Genomic DNA, 20,756 nt, shown 5'->3' with positions numbered 1-20,756 from the left:
TTTAATATCCAATATGGTTATGAATCATAACCATAGACTGTATAAAACGATTTTATATTTACAGTCAGTTGATCACGAATGACCAGCCGACAGAAAAACCGGTGAAGCTAACATCCAATCACAAAGACGCGTCAAGGTACCGAGGACTAGCCAATCAAATCATAGTAGGGCGGGACTTCCGGTGATCGTCGGGAGTAGTTTATCTCGTTACTAGGCAGCGACATGGATGTATAATATAACCATAGGCAGTAAAAGAAAGAATAATATAACGGGCAGCGAAAACGGCGCTCGCTCGGAAAAGGGAGGGATACATACATTGTAGCAAGTAAAGCGCATACACTCTATGGTTAGCCGGTTGTAATACAGACTAACTTTAGCTTAGACCACAACAACAGTGATCACAGTCCTGACCTGACTTTCTGTAACGTTACTTTCTTTATTGTAAAGAAAACTATCCTCGCCGCCCTGGCCTCCTCAAGGTAACGGCAGTTAACCTTACAGTAGCTAGTTGTTCCTTATTGGTTTCTGCAATTACCAATTTCATCAGCTTACGTTAACGTTAGCGCTATAGCTAGCTACATGCCACGTTTAGCTATCTAAGCTAATTAGTTAGCTCTATTTGTTTTAAAACGACTGGCTTTATTTCTGTTTTAGTGACTTTCGAGAAAAACTGCAGAAGAAACGACGTGCTTTGCAAGACACTTTGGTAAAAAATAAAAATGAGGACGACACTCAGGTAAATGTATACATACACGTTAGGTCCTAAATGAATATTATTACTGATAAACATTATATTTTGCGTTGTTTCTGTGGACTGACAATGACAGTATAGAGTTAATCCAGCACCCAGCACAAACTGAACGAGAGCCCTCCCTAACAAGACTCAACATGAGCTAGAGGAGTGTCTCACTTTGTACACACTCAAAGTCAGGAACACAGATAGAAGAGCTGCCAACGCTTTAGTAAATCTAATTATACTTGATAGGCTCTGGTTCCGTCGAGCAAATTGAGTGAAGAGAAACTGCAAACTACAATGAAGGTTGGTGTGTGTTTTGTAGCTAAGCCTGTAGCCTCTAGTTCCCCTCCTGTGTGTGCTGCTGGCTGCTCAACACCAATCTCCTTCACTCTTGCCTCTGCCAGTACACCCTTTCCCAGCTGTGCTAACAAGCAGTGTGTATAGAATTACAGTTTGCATATGCAGTCTTGCTGTTTATCATTGTTGCTGTGTTGCAACAGGAACTTCAAAGCAGTGAGGAAGATCCAGGAGAGACACTGAAACGCACGTTAAGGGATCAGAGACAGAGGCGGAAGAAAAGGGTACATTTTCCTCTTGCACCCATTCTTTAATTGCATTAATGCCAGTTTCATAAAACCCACTTAGTACAAGCTATATAGAACAGTATATGTATACATTCATCTCTTGGCATATGTTAGCTGCTTGACCAGTCTTCAGCCCAGGAGTCCTATGTGGAGGAGATCTCTACCATTCAGCACCAAAGTGAAGATGAGGGATCAGCTGACAAGGCAAGCGACTCTGGGGTTTTGTCAAGACCTCCGACTGGTTCTCAGAGAGGTTAGTGTCCATCTTCTCTCTAAACTTGCCTCCTCTCCCCCTTTATGCCTTTTGGCTGTTTAGGGATATCATTCAAAAAAATTACCAGTAGCAGTACCAAAACAGTACTTTATGACCTTATTATGCAGCATATAAGCACTTTTTTTCATTTCACAAAATGACCTAAACTTCTCGAAATAAACCTAAACAACACCTTTCTCAAGTGAGTATAAAAATGACAATATCCTATCCTATGTATCCTATATAAGCAGTCAGTTCCAGCATTGGATATGAGATTGTCGGTGGAGTAATAATACAAAACTGTGTAATCAATGTAATTATTGTTTTAATGGTGTGCTTTGTCTTCTAGGTCTCTCAGGAATGCAGCATTCTGCCAGCTCTCAGCATTTAGACAGCTTTGTGACACAGCGCCTGGAAGAGAGACTGAGAGCAGCCAGAGTAAACCCAAAGTCTCTTTTGTGTGCACAAACTAGCTTGTATTTGAATATGATTACTAAAGATATCCTATTCCAAAAAACTGCCTGTTTTGCAAAAACTTGTATTTATAAGAATGGCCTCTTGTGTTCCAGTCTAAAGGTGAGAGCCTCCAGCAGCAGGAGTCCTCTCTCGAGCCAGCCAGTCGCCTGCAGAGCCTCAGAGACAGAGACACTGTAACAAGGTTTGACAAGGTTTGAATGATGATTTTACACAATGGTGCGGCGGGGGGATTGTCAATGAAACGGCCCATTTGTGTGATATCCTCCCAACAAAGGACAAGTTTATATTATATTTCACAATTACTGTTTTCCGTCAGATCGTTTCTGACCGCACTCACAGGGGGAGAGAGAGAAAGAAAAGAGACGAGCGAGGAAACTTTCAGCTGTTACACAAACTCCCGGGCAGTTCAGTGCTTGTGGTTTGTTTTTTTACCCTAATAATGTTTAAAAACTTTCTTGTGGCAGTGATGTTTCCTGTTCACTGTATGGGATTCTCACACCGCCTCAAACCATAGCTCAAAACACACTGACAAGTCTGATCGCCGACTACATGACTGGCCACCGCAGTGTGACGTGGGGTTGCATTTCTCCAAAAGTTGAGTCGGCCTCAACTTTTTGCTGCAGGCCCGCTGCCTTTTTTTGAGCGTCCCCTCTGCGGCAACCCCCCGCCGCAGCCCTAACGCACTACCCCCATTCAAAATGAATGAAAAGACCTGCGTTTTTGCCGTTGACCGTTAGGCCGACGCAGGCAGTGTGAACGCAGCCTTACTCCCAGTGTTTTACAGATAGATCCGGACAGAGCTGGAAGACACGAGGACCCTCTGGCCCTCAGAACCAGGGTCACATTCCGAGAAGCAGCCAGACGAGTAAGGCTGGAGACAAGATTGCAATCATTTTAAGGAACAAATTATTTGTGTTGTGTGTATTTAATCATTATTTGCAAATACAGACAGAAAAAGGCCTACCCACTGCTGAAGAGGCATACAGTTTCTTTACACTCAACTTTGAGCTGGAACCACAAGATGGGACTGAGAAGAAGAGCAAGAAAAGAGAAAAACAGAAAAAAACAACTGAGAAGGACAGTGATGAAGAAGGAGGAGGCGGTGTTGTTGAAGAGCAGGAAGCTGCTGAAGTAGATGAAGATAATCAAGATGAAAATGAAGACCAGGTAAGACACCGACGATGATATTGTAAGAAATGATCCGTGTGTATCATGATTATTTCCACCTGTTCTGTAGCTGCAGTTGCATAAGAGTGAGGGGATTCCTCATATTCTCGCCTTATATTCTTCGTCCCGCTTTAGAGTGAAGCGGCTCCTCTTGTGCGGGATGAAGAGGAGGATTTATTCGTCATTGAACAATCGTCAAGGGACTTCCTGGAAGTAAAGAAAGCAGAGTATGTTGGGTACCGAAAACGTATTCAGCGAGAGAGTGAGCTTCTCTTTACGCCGAGTTTTCGAACAGGTATTCTTTAATGTACAAACCCCCCTCTATAAACACACAGCTTTCAAATACTGTAGTGTCAGCTTTAATATTCTGTTGAGGATATTAACTATCTTTAAAATGTTTTAACTGCATTCTATCTATCATTGTCACAGTCCCAACTACCATTAAACTGCCTGAAAACATGAAGCCTCGTTATCTGGAGGACGAGGGTCTGTATGTAGGGGAGAGGCCTCCTATATCCCTGACCAATGAGAACATTCTGGAGAACCGCATTTTGAAAATGGAGGAGGTAATTTTAACCCACATGCCACACAGTTCAACAGTGTCACTGGCCCTGAATCCATGAATTCTTTAATATATATATATTTATTATTTTTATATATTATGTATCTTTTTTTTTTTTTTAGATTATTTTTTGGGCATTTTAGGCCTTTATTTCCAACAGGACAGCTTAGACTTGAAAGGGGAGAGAGAGGGGGAACGACATGCAGCAAAGGACCGCAGGTCGGAGTTGAACCCACTGCCGCTGCGTCAAGGACTAAGACTCTTTATATGGGCTTGCGCTCTACCAGGTGAGCTACCCAAGCACCCTAAATCTATATATTTTTTAACTCTTTATTTAGGGAAAGAAGTGGTTTGGAGATGATGGCAGAATCATGGTTCTGCCTGACCCCATAAAGGAATCGTCCACCAGACCCCCTCTGTTCCACATGGAGGAGGACCTGGATCCTGCACTGCACACTGTGTACAGGAAGGTCAGAAACGCCCACTCTCACTTCATTCACTCCATTCATTTGCCACATCTAAAGAACCGTGCACAGCCATACACTGAAAGTGTTGTGGCACCCTCAGACGGGTGTTCTCTAACCCCTTTGCCATTAAAAAAGAAGAAGCAGAAGGGCAGTTTGGCATTTGGTACAAAGGAACAGGGTGGGTGGGAGGTGTTTTTTATCAGGGAGTAGAGCAGAGGTGGAGGCTGACACATCTGTGATATCATCTCTGCAGACAATATACAGCTACATCAAAACTCCAAACTGGGCATTTAAAGAAATACAGGATGTGCTGTCAGTGCTGGCCTGGTGTATCTGCTACCTTATACCCGACCTCAACAGAAAGAAAAGGCTGGTTTGGATCTTTAAATTAAATTATATTTAGGCAGGATAGAGCAGCTCCTATTGTGTCATCAGCTGAACAAACCACTCTCTGCAGGGCCTTGCAGTCCTTTCCCCTATATTCCCCATCAGGGCGCTCTAGATGACGCAGGAGTAGAAATTCCTCAGTATTTGAGGGGATACCAACATTTCCTCAGGCGTCTTGAAGTGAAACAGCCTCTCCCTTGCCTTTCTCACCACTGAGTCAGTATGCAGTGCCCAGGTCAGGCCACATCGGTGATGTGGACACCATGTTACTTGAAGGTTTGCAGTGCACCTCTCCACTGAGGACCTGTTGATATTAAGGGGTTCGTAGTTTCTTTCCTACTTCTTCGCAAACTCCACTATCATCTCTTTAGACTTTTAGAACCCGAAATTGGCTCTTAGTATCTCCATTGTTTACACGCAGCTGTTCTAGCCACTCCAATATTAACTTTGGTCTTGTTTCTTTGCCTGTCGCGTTGTCGTTTTAATTGTCTTTTTCGCTTCCCTGGTGAGTAATCTCCACCTGGCATTCATCACGGTTCCACCGACTGCAAGAGGGCGAAAGGCGGCTGTATGTCCCTCTTTGGTTAATGTATTTTAAAGATGGAGGCGCAACATGCCGGCCGTCATTCGAGCAACTCGCCCGTATGTATTCTGAATGATTGTAAATGGCAGATTCTATGCTTACGAGAATACTTTGATTAGTTGGTGGAAGTAATAACACATGCATGAGCACATATTTGTGAAAGAACAAAGGGGCTTTTACTAAGAATCAACTCAAAAAATGACACAATGTAGGTTTAAGGATGAGGGTGGAAGAGGTGTGTCCGCCCACCCTCACACCTGTGGTCTGCCTGTCAGGGAGTCAAGGATCCACATGCACAGTGAGGTGTTTAATCCCAGGTCCTTGAGCTTTGTGACGAGCCTGGAGGGAACTATGGTGTTCAACGTTGAACTGTTGTCAATGAACAGCACATCTCACATAGGTTCCCTTCTTTTTACAGCTGAATGACAAATTACTGTATGTGTCAGATGACATTGTCCGTCTGCATCGTTATTGGAAGCAGCTAATTTTAGACCTTATTCACACTCCTGAATTCATTGATCTCAAGCGTTGCAATGACATTGCAGACCACAGAGGCAAAATATGACAAAAATGGAAACCCTGAAAAAACAGATCCAAAACAGTGTTGAGATCTGGTTCTGGTTGGGTGTGTCTTGAATGGGAAACCCCCAAAGAACTCTTGTTTTCACATTCTCATGTTTTGTTTCTCACTCTGGAGATAAGCACAGCTGCAATATTTGATCATCTGGAAAACAGAGCATCCATTGTAGTCCAATTGAGTGTTTATTTTACATTTTTGTCATGCATAACGTTTCATTACAGCGCTCCCTGATGGTGCTCAATCAATCTTGCCAATTTTATGCTTCTTTTAAGCTTGCACACATACTTAGATACACTCAAGCTAAACACAAGCACTGCGTATATTTCATTGTGATTATTATTTTCCAGAACATTGCATGACAAATGATGATGTTCTATCCCCCAGGCGGTGAAGTCCAAGTATGCAAATCTGTACATTGCTGGTGCAGCGGACCCCGAGGGAGACTACCAGCTTGATGTGGATGTCTCTGGGCTGATCTTTTCCCATCACCCACTCTTCAGTCGCGAACATGTGCTGGGGGCCCGTCTGGCTCAGCTGTATGATCAGTACCTCACCAGGCAGCACAATAATCTCACAGGACATCTTACAGACAAGGTAAACTTTGTCTGAATAGTAAAGCTGTCACGACGACTCTGCAAAACTTTTCTTACATTCCTGAATACATTTAGAAATCTATTGTATCAAATAAGCCACATATATACCTTGTATGTTTCCTGTGGGCTGCAGTTGAATGGATTAAGGAGTGCGTTGCGGAATATACTTGAGATCCATGGCGGGGAGAGCCTTACTCAAGCCATGCAGCAGAGGATATCTGAGTACAGTCTGGAGGTTAGGTGAGTTACCCAGCTTGTGTTCAATCCAAGTCCTGTTCAGTCTAGAAAGACAGAAAGAGTCTTGACAAGCAAGATACACGATGTATGTTTTCCCCCTGAATATCACAGGAACACACGGCAGCTGCGAGACAGTGAGCAGGAGAAAGACAGGACTCTGCTGAAGCACATAGTTAAAGTGTGGAAGGAGCTCAAGGCCCTGAGAGACTTTCAGAAGTTTACCAACACGCCCTATAAGCTCTCGCTCAGAAGGTAAATCTCTTTGTGTAGTTAGACAATTGGCCCATGTCTGTGATAATACATTTGCTGACGCTGCTCCATAGAACTATAATAAAAATGCTCTGATTACACATTCACTTCTACCCCGAACAAATGCTTGCTGGATGATGTGTGTATTTTCTCATTTAGCTGTTTAGATGCTTGTTCCGTTTTATATTAATGTGCTGTGTTTTTCTTTTTTTCAACCTTACTCCAGAGAGAATGTGGACCGGACGTCAGATGAGCGAGATTACGAAGATGAAATCTTGGCAGAGGTTGTGGAATTGGAGGCCGAGATCGAGGAGGATTACCAGAAAAAGTTTGCAGAGTATAAGAAACAGCTGCAGGAGTGGAAGCTCTGTAGAAGGAAACAGGTACCTATTACAGTCACACAGATAACTCAGCTTTTTATTAGCTTACTGCAAATATATCAGTACTGTGTCGCTGGATAAGGGTAAAAATGCCAAAGTAAGTTTAAAATAATTTAGAAACATAGTTTTTCCCATCAGATAGCACTAACAGGGTGATTGTTAAACTGTAATATTCTGCTTGGTATGTATCTTGGGCCCAATGAAAAAAAACAAAAGAAATTTAAGGGATCTGTATGAAGTTTGTTTGCTTATGTTATGTTCATATATATATATATATATATATGAGATATATACAGATTTTTTGAACAAATATCGATTTCGGCCTCAATAATCCAGTTTTAGTCAGGCTATAGTCCCTACCTATTTAATATTTATTTCCCTTAGCTTAGCCAGATGTTCTTACACCTGAACATGTTGCTGTACAAGCAGAATCTTTTAAATAGATGCATCTTACCTATAATAAATGTCTCACATAAAGAATAATAAATAAATGAAGTTCAAATTCTGTTTTGAAATCAAGACATTCTTGGACCTTATGTGAAAAATATATACACAATATTAACACACACACACACACACACACACACACACACACACACACATCCTATGTTTTCTTTTTTTAGAAAACCAAAAAGAAGAAGAGAAAAAAGAAGAAGAAAGGCCAGGCACTGGATGAGACAGAAGAAGAAGATGAAGACCAGGATGGGAGCGAATCAGAAGGGCCCGTTGAAGAAGGTCCCCCAAAGCCCGAGCCTCCAGAGAAGCCTGACTTTGACTCTATAGAGCAGCGGGTCAGAGAGAAAGCCTCCAGGATACGCAGGAAACCCGGAGAATCCATCCTGATCCCTGAGCTGTCTGCATCTGGAAACATCACCGCCAGTGAACTCTGCCCCAGGTATGAGCAGAAACACAGAGAGTGTTGGTCTGGGTTTCTTTAAAGCTTTAGTCCGTAACTTTTTGATATTAATACACGTCTGTTACATTCAAGCCATTGCCAAATGAGTTGCTACAAAGCTAATAAAGACTATCAGCTCCACACAACTCTCTCTGTGTTTCTCAGTATCGCTATGTTTAGAAGATTGTGGCATCCGAGTGAAGATAATGACCTCTTCAATGTAGTCCATCATGTTTTTTTAAATCCTCCGTGTCCTCCTTGGCTACTAGCAACTGTGTGGAGGAGGGGTGGGGGCGCGTGCACGATCACAGAAGGCTTGTATCATGCGGACGCGCCGACAGTGTTGTTGTCATTACTTAGAATTCCTCATAGGGGAGACAGAAACTACGCACTATAGCTTTAAAAAGGGTTAGTGTTAACTCCAATTCAGTTTTACTTTCTTTCAAGAGTTTTAGTAAAATATGTTACATGTTGAAATATAATATCCTCTGGCAGATTTTTCACTTGTTTTGAGAAAAGTAAGATGATTTCCATCTGAAATAAAAGAACTACACTATCATTGTGGCATAACGCTCAACAGTGACCGCCTACATTTTCAAAAGGCTCTGGTTCCAGAAAGTGATTTTCCCCATTCAATTGCTCCATTGATTGACTGTGAACATTAATGATCATAGACATTAGTGGTACTAGCCCAGCTCACTAGCTGTTCGCAGATTCAGTAAACATTTCTATGGTAACAGCGAGCTCTACCAATCAGAGACGTCGCTGTTACGCTTAGGATTGTTGGTAGTGTAGTACTCCACCATGGCATTGCAGATAAAACACATTTTTCTTAAGAAAAGGTTAATATCATACAGACTTGTGGCTTCTACAGCTGCATAAACCTTCGTTTCACAGTCTTGTAGCTCGTGGTCACAGGACACTAAGACTAATTATCAAAATCCTTATGGAGAAAATGAATGGGATTTTCACTTTCGGAACTACACTGTTGAGCTCTATTGTGGACGTTCTTCATCTGGTTTGTTTACTCCCTGTTGTAGGCCTGAAACAGCTCGAAGAGAGGATGTAACAAGGCGCTCTCTTTTCGTCAAGATCCTTTATAATGACAAAGAAGTCTCCAGAACGGACAGCCGCTCCCTGAACACTGATTTCAGAGTACACTTTGGCCAGATTTTCAATCTCAAGATAGTTAACTGTCCCCAAAGCATCAATTTGCAGGTACAGACCAGACACATTTGTCATGCTGCCACTTTGTCTAATCCACAAATCTGAGTGATAGATTAGTCCATGATCTGTATTCATTTCTCATTTGTGTGTGTGTGTGTGTGTGTGTGTGTGTGTGTGTGTGTGCGCTAGGTGTTTGAGGAGATTGGCTCATCATGCTACCTCCTGGCTCAAGTGTTTGTTCCAGTGCCAGAACCCTCCGTTGTTGCAGACAGAGTCTCTCTTGAGGAGTTTGAGTTTAGCAGCAACCAGAGAGTGATGTTCGACCATGAGGGTGTAGGAAGTGGTAAATGCCTTTTATTTAACGCAAGCTCAGACCTGAAACACTGTCACCCACAAATATATTCCCACTCCAAGGATAACATCTATATTTGAATGTGATTGATTGCCCTTTCATTTGTTGTCCATGGACTTTTCAGTGATCTCAGTCCCTGTCTCCCTGTGTCTCGTCCTCTCTGTATGCCTCATCAGACGTGCCCCTCTCCTTTGAGGCGGATGGCAGTAACAAACAGACCCTGCTGACCTCTGGGAAGCTGTCGTGTCGTGTTTATTGGGGGTCTGGGGAGGACGATGTAGCACTTGCCCCTCCTGTGTCTCAACAACATGGTGGCATACACAGGTAATGTCACTTAAAGGACAGTACTGGTGGTTGTGCATGTTTTAGTTCATTAACTACATATCCTGTATGATTTACATCACAGCTAACCTTTTGCCAAACATGACTACAGGTGTTTATATTCATGGATCCAGTGGAAGCCAGTGGTTTCAGTTTATGTCAGCATGATATAAACTTAGCAACATGCTCAGACTTGAAACTTGTTTAAGTAATCAATCATGTTAAACTTTTTTTGCATCAAAGGTTATGCAGCAGGGGAAGTTTCTTAAAAGTCCCTCAACATTAATGTTGCAATGAACAACATATTCAACGTGCCATGCCATAAACCTATCCTATGTTTGCTTATTGTCTGATAACATAGCTCATAAATGAATATCAAGGCTCAATAATTTTTTATGCAAATTCCCAAAACATTGATGTCAGAGCTTTATACAACTGTACCTGAATGCATCGGTCTGAAGGAAGGTTCAAGTCTCTGCAAGTTACGTATTATATCACATTGAAATAAGCTGCAGCCTGTGGTTGAAATAAGTCTTAAAACAGTGTGCTTGGAAAATTAGTCATCAGTAATGTATGGTGTGTGCAGTCTGTAGTTTATGTGCCTGAGTAGTCCTTTCAAAGATATATTTTGCCCATTTTAAACCAGCTCTGTGTCATCTCAGTGTGAGCAGTGAGTGCAGATGAATGGTGTGTGTTTTTTTGCTGTGGTGCTCTCTCTCCACGGAGCAGAGCAGCGAAGGTCTACCGAGATCTGCTGGATTACACTCCACAGACAGCAGCGCCACACCGCACACCGTTAATCAATCTGCATACACTGCCCACACTAAGATGACACAGAGCTGGTCTAAAATCGGCAAAGTCTGCTCCGAAACCTTGTACCTTGTCTATGGTAATTGGTTTTTAAAAGTATTAATCACTTTCTTTCTTCGTGTTTTTAGTGGCTTGAGTCGTCTTGATGCTGTTACATTTATTGGGGCATCTGGACTATATGACATGAAGAAGATTGGAGAGTGGGCCACACAGTCACGACTGGACCCCAACGATCCAAAAAATGCCTCCATCATGCAGCTGCTAAAAGTGCGTATCAGAATACAGTACTTTGCATAAACAAGTGGTCTGAGCATCCAGGTGATTGGCCATTTTGTGATTTAAAAAAAAAAAAAGCATGGCTTCTTTCTTTGTACCTGGGATTCACCAGGTGGCCACTAGTGGAGAGGTAACAGCTCCAGAGTACTTCCGTCTAGAACAGCTGCAGGAGGAGTTTAACTTTGTGACTGATGAAGAGTTGGAGAGGTCCAAAAGATTTCGCCTGCTCATGCTCAGGAACCAGGAAGTTGCAGAGTTTCGAAATTACAAGTGTGTTCCTTCCCTGGAGAGGGAGGTCACAGATAAGGTGTTCCAGGTCAGCCTTTCAAACATTTACAATATTGCAATGGATAAGGATGCATTAACTCTGTATGAGGCTATTTATTTTTTTCTTCTTTTGGTTAACAATGATTTCAGGAATATGAAAAGAGACTGAAAGAAGGAGAGATAGTTGACACTAAAGAACATTTGGATTCCCACCGAGCCTTAGTAGCCAAATACCTTCAGAAGGTGAGTAGCCTGTGTAATGTAAATATGTATGTATTACCCCAGTCGTTGGCACATAAGAAAAATAAGTGGTGATGATAATCTTGCCTTTTTCCACAGATCCGAGAATCGGTCATCAACAGATTTCTTCTTGCCAAGCATCACTACATTCTGTCTGACTTGGTGGTAGAAGAGGAAATACCAAGCATCGGGTAAATAGCTCCTCAGGCCTATTAACTCACCATATATTCTGTCTCGCTTTTAACTCCCATCTTTCACTACTGACATTTTTTCATGTGTGCGTTATGCATGTTACCGTAATTTTTCTTTCTGTCTTGCCAATCACAAAACAGTAATTCAAGCATGTATGCATGTAATGTATACTTTCTGTATATCCTACGTTTATTCCCATTGTCAAAAATAATTTAAAAATTACAAACAGTGCCTACACTCCCTGCTCAAGTTGTAAAGGAAAGGTTAGATAACTTGGATTACTTTAAACTGTGGGATCTGCATCCAAATCAACCAGAATCAGAAAGTGCAACAAGGCCTATATAAATCACAGGCTGATGTAATGTAATCATTTCTTGGCCTGGTGCTGCTTCAGTCTCTATCTGATCTTGAACGCAACACGACATTCCCCTGGCTGAGTATGACTGTCTCCTGGAACCGCTCAAGGCGGTGTTTTAGAGCAGGTTTCAAAACATGTGGACATAATAACGGAAAATGTAAAATTAATTGTAGTCTTTGATGTTATGTGTGCAGATGTATAGATAATAATGTACAGCTGCCAACGACAATCATGCTGTTGGGTGTTACTTTGCACATTTCTTTTTCATTATTGAAAGTGAATGTTATGTAATCTTCTCTGTTCCATTCTTCTGTTATATTTCTGCTATGCTTCTTCTCTTCTTTTTTTTTTATTCTTTTTTTTACAGTGGTGCAGGTTCAGGGTATGATTTTCTTTCTTTTTCTCCCACCATCTGTGTCTTTGTCTCTCCATTTAGTTTGAACCCTGAGTACCAGTACAGTAGTGACAATAGACGTCGTGTAGTATTCAGTCCTTTCAGGATTTTGCCGTTTATTTCACTAAAACAAAGATTTTTTGGGGTGTTTCCTTTTTTGCTGTAAAATTGCAGGAATTGATAAAGTTACAATTCTACAGTTGTGTGCCTAACATATTTTGCTATATACAGTAATCATTTATAATATATTTATTACAGAACTAATGTGGAAGTTATGAATCTAGCTTTGCTCGCTATAAGAATACTGAAAGACAGCTCACTGGTCATTGAGTGCATTTATTCCAAACTAACACTGTTAATTATTATTATATTATGTGCTTAAACACTTTGCAAGGCACAGTTTGCCTATAATATGCAGGTATAACTCCTTTGTTCAAACAAGTGAAGCAATCGTCTTCCTGTTAGCCCCCTGTGCCACAATTTAATCCTGCATATTTCTGGTCGTACAACACAAATACATAATAATAGGAACAGAATAAAACACTTTTCTCCTTAGTGGTTCCATTTTTCAACAGCTAAATTAGTATTGTGATCATAAAATCGCAGATACCTGGAGGGACTGCGTACTGTCGGTGGTAATAATCGTATCCCACACTTGAATGAAAAATGTGATCTCTCGATAAATGATGTGCAGACAGTCTGATATTGGTTTAAATGAGCAGTCCCTTGTTGGTTGTCGACTAAATAATAACAGCTGTTTGTTGTGACAATCAGGATTCTGGGACTGAACCTTTTCAAGCTGGCTGAACCCAAGCGGCCGCTGAAACCTCAGAGGAAAGCGAGGAAGAAGGTGACGGCTCAGAATCTGTCTGATGGAGACATCAAACTGCTGATCAACATCATCCGGGCCTTTGACATCCCCATCCGCAGGCCCCAGTCCAAGTGAGTGTGGAGTGCACCCAGTCAAATTCAGAATAGTTTAGAACGGAGTGCGAAAGCCTTGATTGCCCTCAGGAAATGATACATTTTAGACATGTAACAGAAAGTTAATCTTTTGTGTTAATGTGTGTTTATTTCAGTAAACCAGGACAGTCGTCTCAGAGTGCCATCCAGGGCAGTGATTGGCTCCTCAGCCAGGTACAATAACTGTCCTCTATAGCTGATTGGCAGCAAGATTTTTTTATTGGCATGCGATCTATATTGTGTCTGTGTTTTGTGTGTGTTTTGCATTGGTGTGATGTAGGTACAAGTGAGGCCCTTTGTGGAGGTCTCCTTCCAGCGCACAGTGCTTCAAACAACCACAGCTGATGGACCAAACCCCTGCTGGAACGAGGAGCTGCAGCTACCGTTCAGGTAGTCTATATCCACGAAGTTCCACTTCTGGGATTGTTCCGGTGCCGCCGGACATCCCCTTCCTCTTTCTTTGTGTTGGCATTTTAAACTCCGGTGGATTTGTGAGGACTATGGTTAACTGCTCCTCAGCTAGGGTAGCTAGCTAGACTATCTGTCCAATCTGAGTTTTCTGGTGCACGACTAAAACTACTTTTGAACGTACACATGTTCCACCAAAACAAGTTCCTTCCTGAGACTATTTTGCAGAGGCACCGTGGTTCCGTCTGGCGCTTAGCGACCGCCCATGATGATTGTGATTGGTTTAAAGAGATGCCAATAAACCAGAACACGTTTTTCTCCCATCCAGGAATGCTGTGTGGACTAGACAGACCCTCCTCCGCAGCGCGGTGGAGGAAGGTCTGGCAATGCGAGACTACCGTTCAGGTGCCAGCTGTGGATTTCATGGCTTGGCTTTTGTCTTTTATGATAAATGTTTACGTCGGAGTTTTATGTAGAGCTGCAAGGACTCATCGATTAGTTGTCAACCATTAAATTAATCGCCAATTATTTTTGATGGAAAAAAAAAAGTAAAACTCTGATTCCAGCTTCTTAAATGTGAATATTTTCTAGTTTCTTCACTGCTCTGTCAGTAAACTGAATATCTTTAAAATTTGGGCTAAACAAGACATTCAATTTCAACTTCAATTTGGGCTTTGGAAAACACTGATTGACATTTTTCAACTTTTTCTGATATTTTATAGACAAACAACTGATTAAACAAGATCTTATTGGCCGGGTTAGCTCAGTTGGTAGAGCGGGCGCACATATGTGGAGGTTTACTCCTTGGCGCAGTGGCCGCGGGTTGGACTCTGACCTGCGGCCCTTTGCTGCATGTCATTCCCCCCTCTCTCTCCCCTTTCATGTCTTCATCTGTCATGTGGAAATAAAGGCCTAAAATGCCCCAAAAATAATCTAAAAAAAAAACAAGATCTTAAATCGACAGTAAAAAATTATTGTTAGTTGCAGCCCTGGTTTTACGGCCACTGGGTGCTACTTGTGGCCAATTCCAAATCAGCTTTATCTACTTATATACCTTCAAAACCAAACACCTTCCAGATACTGTAGTAACACACTAAGGAACACCAACAAATTACATAATATGTAAAACTGTTGTTCTTCTCTACAGTGCCCCAAATGGGGACTACAGCGCTGCTGTCTTACAATCAGTCAAAGACGAAGTCTTCATCAACATATTTGATGAGGTGGTTTATGAAACTGGAGTGGTGAGTAACACTTTATATTTCGCTCACAGCAATCATATCAGAACATGTTCCTTGAATTGTATGATTTGTTCTTTGCTTCATAATTTAACACCCTTTGCTCCACAGAAGGACCAAGACAGAGCGAAATCAATACACACCCGGGTAGAGAAGCACTGGCTGGGCTCCGTCAAGATTCCTTTCAGCACCATTTATTCTCAGTCCAGGGTGAGAGTCTCTGATCAGTCTTTTATATATATATATATATATATACATATATACTTTATTTTTCTTAAAGAAACAAAGATACAATCAAACAGAACAAACAGTTGGTGACCTATACACTCATACAAACATTATACTGATGGAGATACATGCCAGTACAATACAGTAAATTGTCATTTATCATTTCCTGAGTTCAGAAACACAATCCATTTTTTCCAGTATTGCCAGTATTTATTAGCCCGTAGATTTCTTTTATTCTCTCAATACTTAGAACATTCGTCACAATATGTCTTTGGTGGAGATTCGGTCTGTACCGCGCTGGACTCACACCACATACAGAGCTGTCTTATGCACTTTAACCATTTTTTTTTATATCTCTTTTCAAACTATTTATTACAACTTTGGTTATTGTTTGTTTTTAGCTTAATTGTATTATGTAAGGAAGACTGGCAAAGCAAGCTTTTCATTGCACGGTGTAAGTTGTTTTTACTGTGCCTATGACAATAAACCTCTTGAATCTGGAATCTCTAACTATTTTCATGTTATGGCTTTCTTGCTAGCCGCTAACCATATATTTTTAAATATTGTTCATATTTATAATTAAGGTACTTGTCTTGTCCCAATACATTAGCTGCAATATTGCCAACATAGATTGTAGTAAAGGAACAGTCAATTCTGTTACCAAAAATGTTCTTTGTTCAGTCTTTGTTTCAGATAAGCACACTGACTACCTGAACTGCAGACTCATGTATTATTATTCCATTGGATAGATTGATGGAACATTCAAGGTGCATACACCGGCGGTGTTGCTGGGCTACAGTAAGGAGCGCAGCTATGGCACTAATGGTGCCTACGATACTTTGCGGAGCCTGAGTGAGGGAGCATTCATCACACTCTTCATCACCATTGAACCCCAGCTGGTGCCTGGAGAGTCTGTTAGAGAAAAGGTAAGACATGTATGTTTAAGTGCCAAGCTCAAGGATGGCTCCTGTTTGCTCTTTAGTAGCCAGCCTGCACCACTGTGTGATAGTTTCTCTTAGTTCATGTGTGTCTTCAGATCCAAGGGGTTAACGTGAGATCTGGCAGGTGGGGGACCCCTAAGATCCAAGGCTTCTATTCTCAAATGTAACTAAGACAATTCCGGCGCAAAATGAACCTATGGGTTAATGACGTGTACCGAGTCAACCGTTGTCTGGGATCTGTTTTCATGCTAATCGAATGTGTCTCTAGCTTGAAACAAGCTAGCGCAAACCAATTATTAGCTTTTAACGCTAGTCTTTGGAGCAGAGGGTAAAATCACTATGTTCTACCACTAACAAGGCTCAAAATAGCACCACACTACCACGGTAGCATAATGAGGGTCCCTACATGTAAACCGAAGCATTGAGAACTTTGTACGTGTACAGACAGTTTATTAAAAAGATAGATTAGAAAGACCGTAGCGTTCACGTATACAAGCAGGCGCCATCTTGGGAAAACAGTCACGACCAGTCAAACGCCGAACGCCGTGCAACCAGTGACCAGTAACTCAAGCACGGCATTCGTCGTCCGACTGGTTCTCTGGTCGAGAGAACGGTCGGCTCGGTACACGTTTTTTTAACCCCTAGGTTCATTTTGCGCCGGAATTGTCCTTTAAAGTTCCTTACCACTTTAAAGTCTATATCAACTACACAGCACAGCAAGAAAAATTCACTTGAGCTAGTTCACTTGTTACTCTCGTTATTTCCTTCTTCCAAAACAGTAATGGAGAACACCAGGAGCAACGGCAAGGAGTTGAGTTTTTCTGACAAAATTATGACTGGTGTGTTAACTGCATTTCTGACAAGCACTTAAAAGGCTTTCCGACGCAGTCACTCCACATTAAACACACCAGGGCTACGTTTACTTCCAGCTAACGGCAGAGCAGCATCACCGATCTGTTTAATTTGAATATTCTCCATCTAGCTCGGCTAAAAACACCGCGTATGCAGCATGAGACTGTGTCCTTCACTACCGAGCCTGTTTGTAACCGGTAGGTTGCCGACAGTGTGATCTTCACCTGTTCACCTGATCAGTTTAGATAGTACGCAACTGTCCTGCTATTGTTACCGACATGTGAACTCACCACAGACAGTTGCCTTGTGCACGGACTCACGGCGGTGCGCTGCTGAGAGTGAATAGGGGGAACACTGGGATGAATATTTTGCGTTATTTTAAACTAACAGGAAACACGATGTGTGAAACTGCCAATCAGATTAATTAACTTATTAATCGAAGGTGCCAGAACACTGATCCGGATCGTTTCGGCCCACTTTAACCCCTGTTCAGATCCTATCAACATCCATTCCTTTTGATTTGAGTTTCTATGTCAATACTTCATCAGATATGTCCTCCTGTTATAAGTAGGTGGTTATGCATCAATGTAATGTCAAGTTTTGTTTTTTATCCTTTTGTGCCACTTTTTTGCTTTTGCTCTGCGACATATGCTAGATAAAGGAATTGAAGGTAACCTTCCAGTCAAACACTCTTCCATTTTTTTACTCCCCTAACTCTCCCATCTATGACCGCATCATTCTCAAGGCATATTAATCCATGTACATGGTGCTGAGCTGTATTTCTCTGCTGTAACCTTTGACCTTTTCATGCAGTTTGACAGCCAAGAGGATGAGCGTTTACTGCAGGCTTCAGAGAGGTTCGAGAGGGAAGCAGCACAGGGCTACCCGGACCGACCCTGCATTACCACCGTCATAGATCTCAATGGGAAGACCGTCTTCATCACACGCTACATTCGACCACTCAACCCCCCACAGGAGTTACTGGATGCATCCCCCGATAACCCCCAAGAGACCACGGTCAGTCGCTGGTGAAGTGAATGTAGAAAAGGGGCTACTCTTATTTTCTTTAGTAGTAATTGCTTGTATTTCTTACTTGATCAGATTTCCTGTAGTGACAGAGTCTGACTCTATCCTCACACAGGCCCTGGTTGCCCGATTTGTCTCGCTCATCCCTTCTCTGCCGGACAGAGTTTCGTTTTCCGGCGTCTGTGACCTGTGGAGCACCTGTGATGTGAGTGGACCCTCTCTGAGCGATTGTGATTGGAAGAGGAGGTGAAATGCCCATCATGTATAGCTCACCTGGTGGAGCGTGCGCCCCACGTAGACTCAGTCCTTGCCAACTGCCCAGGTTCGGGTCCGACCCGGGGCCCTTTGCTGCGTGTCGTCCCCCCCTCTCTCTTTCCTGTCTCTCTTCAGCTGTTCTAACTAAAGGAAAAACCCTAAAAAAATATCTTTCAAAAAAGGGGAAAAAAAGAAAGAAATGCCCATCTTACTGTAACTTGTCTTCTTGTTTTTAGCAATTCCTCACCCTCCTAGCAGGGGATGAAGAAGAACATGCTGTATTGTTGTGCAACTACTTCCTGTCTATGGGCAAGAAAGCCTGGCTTATAATTGGCACTGCTATACCAGAGGTGTGTAACACTCATTTGTAAACAACAATGCTTCTTTTTTTTTTTACTTCTTCATTAGTTAATAAGATGAAAAGTGTATCTCTGGTATAGACATATATGTATAAAAAGAATGAAGAGCTTTGGAGTCTTTCTGCAGCAGCTTTAAGGTTTTCTGATCTCTCTATGTCTTAGGGACCCACAGCGTATGTCTTGACCCTCGAGCAGAGCCGCTACCTGATCTGGAATCCCAGCAGTGCTCAGTACTACGGACAGTATGACACCTTCTGCCCACTGCAAACCATTGGTTGTCTGGTCAATGCTGACAATGTGAGTGAAGAGGGAGCAACTATATGAAATTAGCAGTTCACGATGTGGCTTTTCATTCTTTATTTTGATTGCAGCAGATGATTTTAATAATGCCAACATTTATATTCAGGTGTGGTTCAACATTCAAGAATATACATCCCCAATGACGGTGAGTTTTGACACCACCAAAGCCAATTTGTGGAAGCCGTTTTTCTCCCGATCCTTCTCCCACCCTGGGCTGTCGAGTGTACAAGTGAGTGTTCAACATTTATCTATAATCTTGTTGTATGTTTAGTGGTATTTGTTTTACATTTTCTTCTAAATCTAAATCTCTTTAGCCAGAGGAGCTGGTATATCGGGGCACAGACAGAGCAGCTGCAGCAGAGCTTCAGGACAGGCAAGTGAACACTGTGTCATGTTGATTTGTAAGGCTACAATTACACGCTAGACGAAACATTTACCATCTCACTTTTACAGAATTGAGAAGATCCTAAAGGAGAAGATCATGGAGTGGCGCCCTCGTCACCCAACCCGCTGGAACCGCTACTGCACCACTACTCTGAAACAATTCCTGCCCAAACTGGAGCTGAGCGGGGGGCAGGACATGGCGGAGGGGCACCGCCACGAGTTGCAGAGCCTGCTGGGAGACAACAATGTAAGTCTGAAATGGCAGTTGAATGATGTCATCAGTCATCAATCTATCATTTTCTCCGCTCTGGGAAGATATGTCAGCTGGCGTAATGCACATGGCGTCACATAAATAAACTCCTATCATAAATTACATGTCATTTACCTGACGCTTTTATCCAAAGCGACTTACGAATGCTACATATGTCAGAGGTCGCGCGCCTCTGGAGCAACTAGGGGTTAAGTGTCTTGTTCAGGGACACATTGGTTGATGTATCGCAGTGGGAATCGAACCTGGATCTCCCACACCAAAGGCATGTGTCACATCCACTGCGCCAAACCCACCAATAACTAATAGATTTTTTTATTTTCCTTTTAGATTTCCGGATTCCCCCTGCATATGCCATTCTCTGAGATCCGGCCCATCATAGAGGCAGTGTACAGCACTGGAGTTCACAATGTTCAGGCATCAAATGTGGAGTTTGCCCTGGCCGTGTATGTGCACCCCTACCCCAATAATGTCCTGTCTGTGTGGGTGTACCTGGCCTCACTGGTGCGTACATGAAACAAGAGACACTCATCTTACTGTGGATCGCTGGGCTTTACAAAACCAGTTAATACACACCCGGGTAGAGAAGCACTGGCTGAGCTCCGCTCTCCCATTCACGTGAATGAGAAAGTGGTCCAAACCTTTGACTGGTACTGTATATAAATGAGCTTTAGCTTTTCTTTTCTTTTTTTTAAAGAAAACTTTATGTAATTACATTATTCACACACAGCACACTATTGTATATCTAATGTATATAATGAATAGGTAGTTACCAGTTTGATACCTGTACATCAAATCCAATGACCTTGAATTAAAGGTGCACTATGAGTTCCTGCTTGGTTTCAGCGCGATTTCATTTTTGTCTCAAATGGTAGGCATCTCTCCTTGATCCGCTCGCTGCCTGCCCCCTGAACACACCGTGAAACAGCCCGGTCTCGGGAGACAACACAGGGGTCGTACACGTCAAACAAACACTAGAGGCACAGAATAGGCACCAAAATACAACA

General features: G+C 42.3%; 1 protein-coding gene across 1 annotated transcript; it reads left to right on the top strand.

The window, feature by feature from the left end:
• Window positions 1–355: 355 nt before the first annotated feature.
• cc2d2a (coiled-coil and C2 domain containing 2A) lies at window positions 356–20,437 on the top strand. Its single transcript, XM_078259769.1, has 38 exons — window positions 356–479; window positions 655–736; window positions 986–1,039; window positions 1,237–1,317; window positions 1,435–1,573; window positions 1,923–2,011; window positions 2,143–2,241; window positions 2,835–2,915; window positions 2,999–3,217; window positions 3,353–3,512; window positions 3,647–3,783; window positions 4,118–4,249; window positions 6,181–6,390; window positions 6,523–6,629; window positions 6,738–6,878; window positions 7,102–7,258; window positions 7,879–8,150; window positions 9,191–9,368; window positions 9,507–9,660; window positions 9,846–9,993; window positions 10,929–11,067; window positions 11,189–11,392; window positions 11,494–11,586; window positions 11,683–11,774; window positions 13,302–13,469; window positions 13,607–13,664; window positions 13,771–13,880; window positions 15,046–15,142; window positions 15,248–15,346; window positions 16,114–16,290; window positions 17,971–18,174; window positions 18,299–18,388; window positions 18,675–18,788; window positions 18,960–19,094; window positions 19,204–19,326; window positions 19,412–19,470; window positions 19,551–19,728; window positions 20,080–20,437. The coding sequence occupies exons 3-38, from the start codon at window positions 1,034–1,036 to the stop codon at window positions 20,263–20,265; spliced, it is 4,836 nt and encodes a 1,611-aa protein (XP_078115895.1). The 5' UTR covers window positions 356–479; window positions 655–736; window positions 986–1,033; the 3' UTR covers window positions 20,266–20,437.
• Window positions 20,438–20,756: the final 319 nt, after the last annotated feature.

Source organism: Sander vitreus, chromosome 9 (assembly GCF_031162955.1).
Source record: "Sander vitreus isolate 19-12246 chromosome 9, sanVit1, whole genome shotgun sequence".
Taxonomy (NCBI): Eukaryota; Metazoa; Chordata; class Actinopteri; order Perciformes; family Percidae; genus Sander; species Sander vitreus.
The sequence above is the reverse complement of the archived record's forward strand: the minus strand, read 5'-3'. Positions and strand labels throughout refer to the sequence as shown.